Raw genomic sequence first — 9,993 nt, 5'->3', positions numbered from 1 at the left:
AGTCTTGATGTTTCAATTATTTCTTATTCACAGTTGGGCATGTGTCGGGCTTGCTTACCTTGACCTTAAATTTCACTAGCAGTTATCAGATTGGTTATTTTTAAAATCTTAGGCAGTTCATTTGTGTTTTTTTCTTAAAACCTAGTAATAATGTACACTCTGATCTCATTAAGTCACACCTTCACTCACTATTCACACATACCCAAATGCTTACTTGTCTAGTAATTGTGAACAGTGTGTTACAGTACATTGAGAATAGAAACCCAAACATATTCAATAAATGAAAGAAAATTGATACCTTCAAGTGTGTGTGATGGAACAAGGTCCAGCTTCTCTTGAAATGTTAGTGATCTCCCAGGATTCTCCACATCCCTTGGCTCTTCCACAGATCTTTCAGTGAAGTTGGAGTAAGAGGAACATTCATTGTCCTCCATCATTTTTGTTTCTGAAGTGGATTCACAATTGCATCTTTCTTCTTCTACAGGCTCATCATTTTTCTTCTTAATTCCCTTATTTCTCTTTTCCTCTTTTACATCCGTCATCTGAGCTTCCCTTGGCAAGTTTTGAAGAAAATTTTGAACCTACAAAACAGTATCCATGTATTTAGAGTTCCAAGTAACAAGACTACAAATAACTCTGCTCATTTTTATTTTCTACGACTTAAAGGTATGCTAGAATTTTCTCCCAAATTATGCCTCTCTCGTATCTTTCCATTAACCTTCTAAAGCAAGTCATCTGAATAACAGAAGGACGAGAACGTACTAACAGTGTATCCAACATGCTAACTGCAGTGTCACCCTCCGCCATCAACGCCTATTAGCATTGTGCTTGTACAAACTTAACTTAATTAAAAAAGAAAAAAAAAAACACAACAATGGTGGAAAATATTAAGTTAATGCCACCCTTGCCTTGGAGATATTTCAAGGTAAGCAAACAGCATGCTCTGCGTACAATTTCAAGAGGAGGGGACAAAAACTCGACATTTTAATTAAGCTTTTACTGCTTTCATTTATAGACTACCATTGGACTTCTCCAGTTTTTAGCTTTTGTCACCAGGGATGATTGATTGGAGAGCAATAGGGTGGAGCAGTGTGTGCAGTGTGATGTGCTGGTCACAGTTTAATGAACATCTACACTTTATTTCCTTCCTCAAGACACATACTTCTCTATATAGATTATAATATGTAGATTAACACAACTTGAATTCAGAGAGAATGCTCAATCTGTATGTACATAGACATGCATATACGAATTCATACACTGCTAAAAAAACTAAATAAAGGGAACACCTATATAAAACAATGCAACTCCCAATCGGTTACACTTTTGTGGAGTCAATGTAGTCAGTTTGAAAGTAACAATTATTGTGAATCAATTTCACCTGATGCTGTACAAACACAGTAGGTGGAAAAGAGAGGCAGTTAGCAAGACAACCACTGTAAAAGAGTGCTTCTGCAGGTGGTGATCACAGATAATTCCTCTGTTCTCCTACTTTCTGGTTAAACTTTCAGTCACTTTTTCATTTTGTCAGTGCTCTCACACATCACGAGGTGTTTTTTAAAGCTCACTGAAGTTGCTCAAGTAGTGTAGCCAATCCATCAAAGGAGATTTGCTGCGTCTCTCAGTAGTGTCCAGAGAATGGATTAGGTACCAGGAGACAGGTCAGTACACCAGGAGACACAGAAGGGTCCTGCTGCTGGGCTAGTACCCAGCAGCAGGACCACTACCTTGTCCTTATTGCAAGGAGAAACAGGAGGTCCACTGCCAGGGACCTACAAAATGACTGCCAGCAGGCCACTAATATGGATGCGTCTACTCAGACTGTCAGAAACAGACTCCATGGGGGCCTTGCATCCACATATAGGGCCTGTGCTTACAGCCCAACACCTGGCAGGATGATGGGCGTGTGCTAGGGAACACTAAAATTGGGAGATTCATCATTAGCACCTTCTGACCTTCACAGATGAAAGCAGATTCACACTCAGTATGCAACGGTTTGTGGATGGCCAAACAGTCCTCCATGTGTTAGCCACAGGTGCCATGACTGCCATAAGGTAGTGGGATGAGGTCCTCAGACCCATTGAAGACCTTGTGCAGTTGGCCCTGGGTTCCTTCTTACATAATTGGGCTTCTAGCTCATGAAACCCACGAAAACATGAATATACAAAACATCAGAATACTGTGAAGAAATCAGCCCAAACTACTTCTTAGTATTTGTAGAAAAAAAAGAAATAAAAATAAAAAATATGGTACTTTAAAAATTATATGTCAATCTTCAATACTTTGCCTTAATCGCTGCCTTGATGCAACATGGCATTGAGGCGTTCATCTGGTGGCATTGCCTGGGAGCTACGGAAGCCCAGATTTCCTTGGTGCTTGCTGTTAGTTCTTCTTTGCTTTTGGGTGGTTTAAGTCCAGCGAGCTGACTGGCCAATCAAGCCCTGTGGCTTTGGTGCTTCTGGTGGGCAAGGGGCCAGGTCCTGCTGGAAGATAAAATCTGCATCTCCATACAGATCCTCAGCAGAGGAATCAAAATCCTCTAAAACATTCTGGTAGACTGTTGACTTTGGATTTAAGAAAGCAGAGTTTACCAACACCTGGAGCAGAAATTTCGCCCCAAATCATGACTGTGGGTATTTCACACTGGACCTCAAGCAGTTTGGGTTTTGTTCCTCACTTGTCCTCCAAAACCTTGGACCTTGATTACCAAGTGAAAAGGACACTTTACTTTCATTGGAAAACAGTACCTTGGACCACTGGCCAATGGTCCAGCCTTTCTTCTTCTTGGCCCAGCTGTGATGCTTCCTACATTAGCTCAGGTTCAGAAGTGGGTTGACCCAAGGAACCTGACAGTTTTAACCCATGCTGTCAGTTGCTGAATGTGGTGTTTTTTCAAGCTCTGATTTCCTCCTCATTCCAATCTTTCTGGATCTCTGCCAGATTCTTGAATCTTCTCAGTTTGATAATCCGTTGACGCTCACAGTCACTTCTTTTGCTGGTGCATCTTCTCCTGTCACATTTTGACCTTCCACTAGACTTTGACTTGATAATGAAAGTCTTGGCCCTGTCTCGGTCTCAATACACTCTGGTCTTGACTTGGTCTCAGGTTAGGTGGTCTTGACTACAACAAGCAAGCAAGCACGCATGCACACACACACACCCCAAGTTATCTAAAACTAAATCAGAGTGTGAGGAGTTCAAAAAGAAGTTTGGAAGTCTGTCAATCTGATTGCAGTATGACTTCAAAAAAGCAAGCCACATTATGTGTAGTCCTGGTTAAGCTTTCCCACTGTCAACTAAGACACAGACAAGCTGAATAAAAAATGTCAAAACAGTTTAAACAGATTACCTTGTAGAGGGCAGGGTTAATTTGATTCGAGTCATCTCCATCCATCTCAGAGAATCTGGTGTGTTTGTTGATGTTTCCAACTACCTCATTAGTCTTTTTAGGCCTTGGACCATTGAAATGTTTATAGTTTATGACAATTCCCAACCTGAGGAAATAATAAGCAAAAGACATTGTTACTTTTATACTTTCAAAAAAGACAACAGACCATTTGGCCCATATGCTGAAATTTGAAAGAAATATCTTGAAAGATATTTTTTTCATATAAAAACATTGTGTTTTTTTACTTCCTTAAGGTAAGTAATATCACACAAATTGACAGCGGATTTTTATTGTTAAATCCTGAATATTAACTTCAGTACATGGCAGGCAATTATTGTTCTACACCCAATAAGGCATCTATTTATTAATGTTTGTTCCGTCAACTGTTCATGTGGCCTGAATCGCTGTGCGCATCCCACCTGAGTGAAGTTGGCCCCCCCACCTTCTTCAAATCAAACAAAATTGGTGTCAAACATTTGTGCTACATTTGTGCAGCAAAAATTTTTGTTTGTGCCGCTATCATTTTAAAGATATAAAGAAATGTTTCCAGAGGTCATCCAAGGTCAACCAACCTTCTTCAAATCAGACAAAATGGGTGTCAATCAACTCGGCTACGTTTGTACTTGTTTCTGCAGCAAAAATTTTCGTTTGTGCTGCTTTGGCTTTGAAGATATTAATGAAAGTGTAAAGGTCAAAAGGTCAACCAGCCCCCCCCCACTTTTATGAAATCAAACAAAATCGGTGTCAAACATTAGTGCTATGTTTGTGCTGGTTTGTGCTGCAAAAATTTTCGTTTGTGCTGCTATCATTTTAAAGATATAAAGAAAGTTGGATTTCATAAAAGTTGGGGGGCTGGTTGACCTTTTGACCTTTACACTTTCATTAATATCTTCAAAGCAAAAGCAGCACAAACAAAAATTTTTGCTGCATAAATCAACACAAACGTAGCCGAGTTGATTGACACCCATTTTGTCTGATTTGAAGAAGGTGGAGGGCTGGTTGACCTTGGATGACCTCTGGAAACATTTCTTTATATCTTTAAAATGATAGCGGCACAAACAAAAAATTTTGCTGCACAAACCAGCACAAACGTAGCACAAATGTTTGACACCAATTTTGTCTGATTTGAAGAAGGTGGGGGGGCCAACTTCACTCAGGTGCGCATCCCCAACCTACATACAGAAGGGAACTACAGTATTACTTCTGTTGCAGTTTCAACCTACGATGGCCACGTGCTACGCAAAAAACGTCGCCCAAAAACCACATTTGTGAGGCTCGAACTGCTGAATGCACACCAACCAACCAACCATACATATACATATATATATATGTATATGTATGGTTGGTTGGTTGGTGTGCACATGAATCACCCCCACACAAGGGCGCCAAAATTAGGACAATTCCAAGGGCCCTTAACCAACAGGGGGCCCTCCCACAAAAAATAGTTTTATTTTTCTTATAGAAATAGAAAAAAATTCGGGGCCCTGTCAATTACAAAATTAATCATATAGTGTTTCTAAAATTGTTTTATCAGTAAAAATTAAATGTTACCCCCTCCCAGACCAAAAATCACACATCTATATTTTCACTAAACCCCTCTATCTGCTTGAAATGGTTTGTTCCTGCTTAGCACACTTGACGGTGTTCAGCAGCAGTCGGTTGAAGACAAGAGCGACTGTGGCAGTTACTGTGCTGCCTAGAAAAATAATAAAATCAGGTTTTCAAAGAGAGAGAGAGAGACGAAAAAAAGATAAGAGTGTCAATTTATAACCCAGTTTTTCTACAAGAGAGGTGAGTAGACTGAGATTATCAATCATTTACATATTTAGCTTAGCTACAGACTACCGTTTGCCTGCATTTCACTAGCATTTAATGAATGAAGGAAAGAATTTAACATCATATTTATATATTGAACATGTCCCTGTACCTCTTACCACACTTAACAGACGAGTCAGTCAGCAGCAGCTCTAACCCTGTTACCAGCATAATCCCTCCCCCCTGTCCCAGTGAAAGATGAGCAAAACTGTGTTCAGTGACAATCTAGTTAGCATCATTCCAGGGAATTTTCCTGTTCTCCAATCTCTTTATAATTACACAACAAAAACTATGTATTCATTACTCAGAAAGTCAAACAATCTTTATAAAATCTTCCATAAGCCCTTCTAGAAGTAAGTGAATGAGGTTGATTGACAGCGCCAAGACTGTTTCATGTAAAATTCACTAGCACTGAATACTGTGCTAGTATCAGAATTGAACCAAAGAAAGCAAGGCAGTTGCAAGCCTTTCAAATTGTGGCGCTTTTGATGGGTAAGATAGACTTCAGAAACTGTAACAGCAGCTGTGAAATGGGGGAGAAGGGCAATTAAATTTTTTGTCATGGGGCCCAAGATTCATGGCAGTGCCCCAGCCCCCACATGTTACTGACATCATTTAAGCTTTGGCTAATTTTAGCTTATACACTAATGTTTGCATCCCGAATGGCATTAGTCCATATTACTCAACATAGTAATACTTCATATGCTATTGACTACTTTTTACTTCAGCATCAAAACAGAATGCTGGGATCAAATTAATAGGCACGCTATATTATATACATAAGTGTTTTTTTGAAGTTATTTAAGAAGTATACTCCAGCCTTTAGTTTCCGTATTCATCTTCAGTCAGTTTAATAGTTGAATCTTCACTTTGCACAGCCATTTATAGATTTTGTGTCCATGTGAGTGATGGTATCTTTGGCGCCCATGTCACACATGAATACATATACCAGCAATACCAGAACGGTGCACTCCGCCACCCCTTTGTTAAAACCGGATTGGTGGGGTCATGTGAATGCAAATGGCGGAGAAGCAGCTCGTTGCCAGGGCGTCTGCAGCTGAGAGTCTTTAAGCCTCCTTAATGGCTTAAACTCAATCACTCCCATCTGGGAGTGATGAGAGACAATGACAGCTGAAGTGTTGCTTATATGTACAGCCTGCTTGGTCTCTTCTTGGCGAAGCAGTTTGAAGCTTCATTGCCTCATTAGCGAGCCGGTTGCTGCATGGTACGCAGAGCGGCTTGTAATGTGGGACTCACCTACTGGTCCGGGATAAATCCATTCTCCTGTCTCTTCTCTGGGCCTTTACCCCTTTGCAAAGAAACTTTCCAAAGACAGCTGATCTGTTTCTTACTCACAAGTTAGAAACAGATCAAGTAATAAAATTCCTATGGCATTATCATCAATTAATAAAATCCCTATGGCATAATGTCCAACTTGAAAATTGGACATTATGCCGCTTACACTTAAGATTTGTCAACAACTCAGAGGCGGAAGTCAGAGCTACGCATAACACAAATAATGTCCCAGCCGGAACATGGTGTGGTAAATAATAAAACATAAATTAACGAAGCTTTGAGACAGGTAAATTTTCCTCGAGGAATTTTACTAATTGAGATACTTGAATCATTCAAGGAATCGTTTCAGCCCCAACTTGTATCTTTGATCTCATTCTTTTGGTCATAATCCAGTGAATGGTCATGATCATAGATGAAAGTATGAACTTGTAAATTGAATCCTTTGCTCTTTGACTCAACTCTCTCTTCACCACAACAGACCGGTACAGTGCCTACTTCACTAAAGATGTTGCATTTATTTGTAATTATAACAATAATAATACTTGCTGAAATATGTACAAAGACTCGTAGGAATCAAGTTTTTGGATTGTTTGGAAAACATTGTCATGGTTAGATGACAATGTTTGCCATTGTTAAGGATGTAGCTGAAGGTTAATATTCAAAGACATTTTATATGAATTGATCCAACTTAAAATGTCTCTAGACCACCTTACAACAAAACTAAGCTGGACTGATTGAATGTCTTTTTCACAACTCTAAATAGAACTATCATACTAACTTTGATCAATATACTGCTAATATCATCATTTTTGGTTCATACCAGAAATGTTTTTTGGTATCATGTTCTATGATCTTCTCAGGGAGGTGTAATTTGCAAATTTGAATTCAGAACAATAGAAAATGCATTGTTGAATTATTATAAGAATCATAAGACAAACCAACTGGTATTACTGGTTAATATTTTGACTAGTGACTAGTTTATATTGGATCATATAGCTAACTTTCTTGTAGTTGTTTAAACAAAAGCAAGCAGAATTAGAATAGAAAAATACTCAAAAAGAAGGAAAAAGACTTACTGGGGCTGGAGTTTGTGCTTGAGTCCTAGTTTGGACCAAACCTCCTTCAGTGTAAGCTGTGGACACTCCTCCACATCCAACTCATGACTACAGGCAAACAAAAAGTACAGCTTTAAGAAGAGACAACTGGTTTACAGTCAATGCCTTGCTGACCTTACAAGCCTTTATCTAGAGCAGTGCTTCCCAGCCCTGGTACGCAACGCACACTGCCCTGCATGTTTTTGGCATTTCCCTGCTTCAGCACACATGATTTCAATTGATAGTTGAATAACAAAATCAGTCAGGTTTATTTGTATGGCACATTTCAGCAACAGGGCAGTTCAAACTGTAAACAACACAAAAATACAGTCAAAGAAGACGGTCAGTAATTGAAACATAACATTTTGTCTGGTGGCATTATACATCAGAATGTTTATCAATGTTTTATGTTCCAAAAGCAACTCTAAACAGGTGCGTTTTAAGTCTGGATTAAATGGAACTCCATGTTTCAGCTGTTTTGCAGTTTTCAGGAAGTTTGTTCCAGATTTGTGGTGCATAGAAGCTGAATGCTGCTTCTCTGTGTTTGGTTCTGTTTCTGGGGATGCAGAGCAGATCAGAATCAGAAGACCTGAGAGGTCTGGAAGGTTGATACAACAGCAGCAGATCTTTAATGTACTATGGTGCTAAGCTGTTCAGTGATTTATAAACTAACAGTATTTTAAAGTCTATTCTCTGAGCTACAGGGAGGCGGTGGAAGGACTTTAGAACTGGGGTGACGTGCTCCACCTTCCTAGTTTTAGTGAGAACGCCAGTAGCAGCGTTCTGGATCAGCTGTAGCTGGAGGATTGATTTGTGAAGACACTGTTGCAGTAATCAATGCGACTAAAGATAAAAGCATGAATGAGTTTAGAGATTAGTCCTCTAATCCTTGATATTTTCTTCAGGAGATAGATGGTCCATTTTGTCACTGTCTTTATGTGGCTCTGGAGGTTCAAGTCAGAGTTCATCACTGCACCCAGATTTCAGGCCTGATCGCTAGTTTTTAGTTGTAATAACTGAAGCTGTGAGTTGACTATGGATTGACCATATGGACCATGGAAACCTGACTGAAGGACATCAAAGCGGTTTGTTATCAATAGGAAACTATTCAACTGTTGAAACAGCTTTTTCAATCATTTTGCTGATCACACGCAATGACAGGAAAGACTTTCTTAAGGAAAGTGGTGATGATATTTAGTCAGCAGGAGGAAGAGCTTAATTTATATTTGATGTCTTCTAAGCTTTCATGGATAAGTAGTTGAAATTGCGTCATTTTTTTCTGTATTTGTAATGTGTGGGCAAGTCATTGATACTGAGTGTAATGTGGATGTGCAGATTAATCCTCTAACCATTTCAATTTTCACTGCAAAGAACTTGGCAAATTTGTTGCAGGCTGTTAGAGTGGAGTTCAGATGGTTCAGTCACAGGCAGGTTTGTGAATCTGTCAACTGTGGCAAATATAGGACGAGCATTGTTAAGGCCTTTGTTTATGATTTCAGCAAAGAATGTTTCCCTTGCATGTTTTAGTGTGGAGTGGTAGCTATGCAGTCTTTATAGATCTCATAATAAACATTAAGTTGAGTTTTTTGCCATTTACGTTCAGCCCTACAGAAACGTTGACTAGCAGATCTAACTGCGCGTATCTCTATGGAAACTTGTTCCTTTCAAACACGACCTTAATTTTAATGGCAGCAATGGAATCAAGGATACCTGAAATTTTAGAATGAAAGTTATCTACCAGCCCATCTACATGGTTACAGCATAAAGGCAAGGTGGAAGTGTGTAATAGATTAAAAGTTTCTGCTATGCTGTCTGTGAAAGAACGTTTTGTGACAGTAGTTGTTTTGCTGAGAGGCTCAATGGTGATTGTGTTTTCAAAGATAACAGCAAAACGATCAGACAAAGGAACATCAGTTACAGAGACATTGGAAATATTCATACCCTTACTGATAATCAGGTCCAGTGTGTGTCCTTGATTGTATCTTGCTTGTTTATCATGTTGAGTCAGACCAAAATTATGAAGATTATTCCAAAGACTGGCCTTTTACTGAATTGCAATCATCTGAATGGGTGTGTTGAAGCAGGGTAACATCTAAAACATGTAGGTTGTTGTGCCTTGAGGACCAAGAATGGGAAACACTGGTCTAGAGTACAGCTCATACTACAGTCATTCTTGATTGAAGCCCAGTTTGTCCAGTTATATTTTTATTTTTCTATATTTATTTTTTTATTTTCTTTATTTAATCAGGTAAACCCCGTTGGGTAGAAGTCTGCAATACACAGCAACCTGTTTACAAAATAAACAAATTAATTAATAAAATAGGAAGTTAAAGAAAATGTGAATCATAGGAAACCTGTGTATTCCAGTGCCCACTATATTTTTTAAGTTAAAGCTTGCAG

At 39.1% G+C, this 9,993-nt stretch overlaps 1 protein-coding gene across 1 annotated transcript in view; it reads right to left on the bottom strand.

Moving 5' to 3' along the window:
* Nucleotides 1–224: 224 nt before the first annotated feature.
* The window catches only part of LOC106935712 (trimethylguanosine synthase-like), a 34,000-nt gene continuing 24,231 nt past the window's right edge, over nucleotides 225–9,993 (bottom strand). Inside the window, exons 6-8 of the mRNA XM_015016333.1 lie at nucleotides 7,576–7,662; nucleotides 3,350–3,494; nucleotides 225–581 (exon numbers count right to left, since the gene is read on the bottom strand). Coding sequence (XP_014871819.1) covers nucleotides 240–581; nucleotides 3,350–3,494; nucleotides 7,576–7,662 — 574 coding nt within the window. The 3' untranslated portion in view covers nucleotides 225–239. The remainder of the gene's footprint in view (nucleotides 582–3,349; nucleotides 3,495–7,575; nucleotides 7,663–9,993) is intronic.

The sequence above is a fragment of the Poecilia latipinna genome, unplaced genomic scaffold, assembly GCF_001443285.1.
Source record: "Poecilia latipinna isolate Pla-1442-1.1 unplaced genomic scaffold, P_latipinna-1.0 Scaffold2006, whole genome shotgun sequence".
Classification (NCBI taxonomy): Eukaryota; Metazoa; Chordata; class Actinopteri; order Cyprinodontiformes; family Poeciliidae; genus Poecilia; species Poecilia latipinna.
This window is presented reverse-complemented; position numbering and strand designations above follow the sequence as displayed.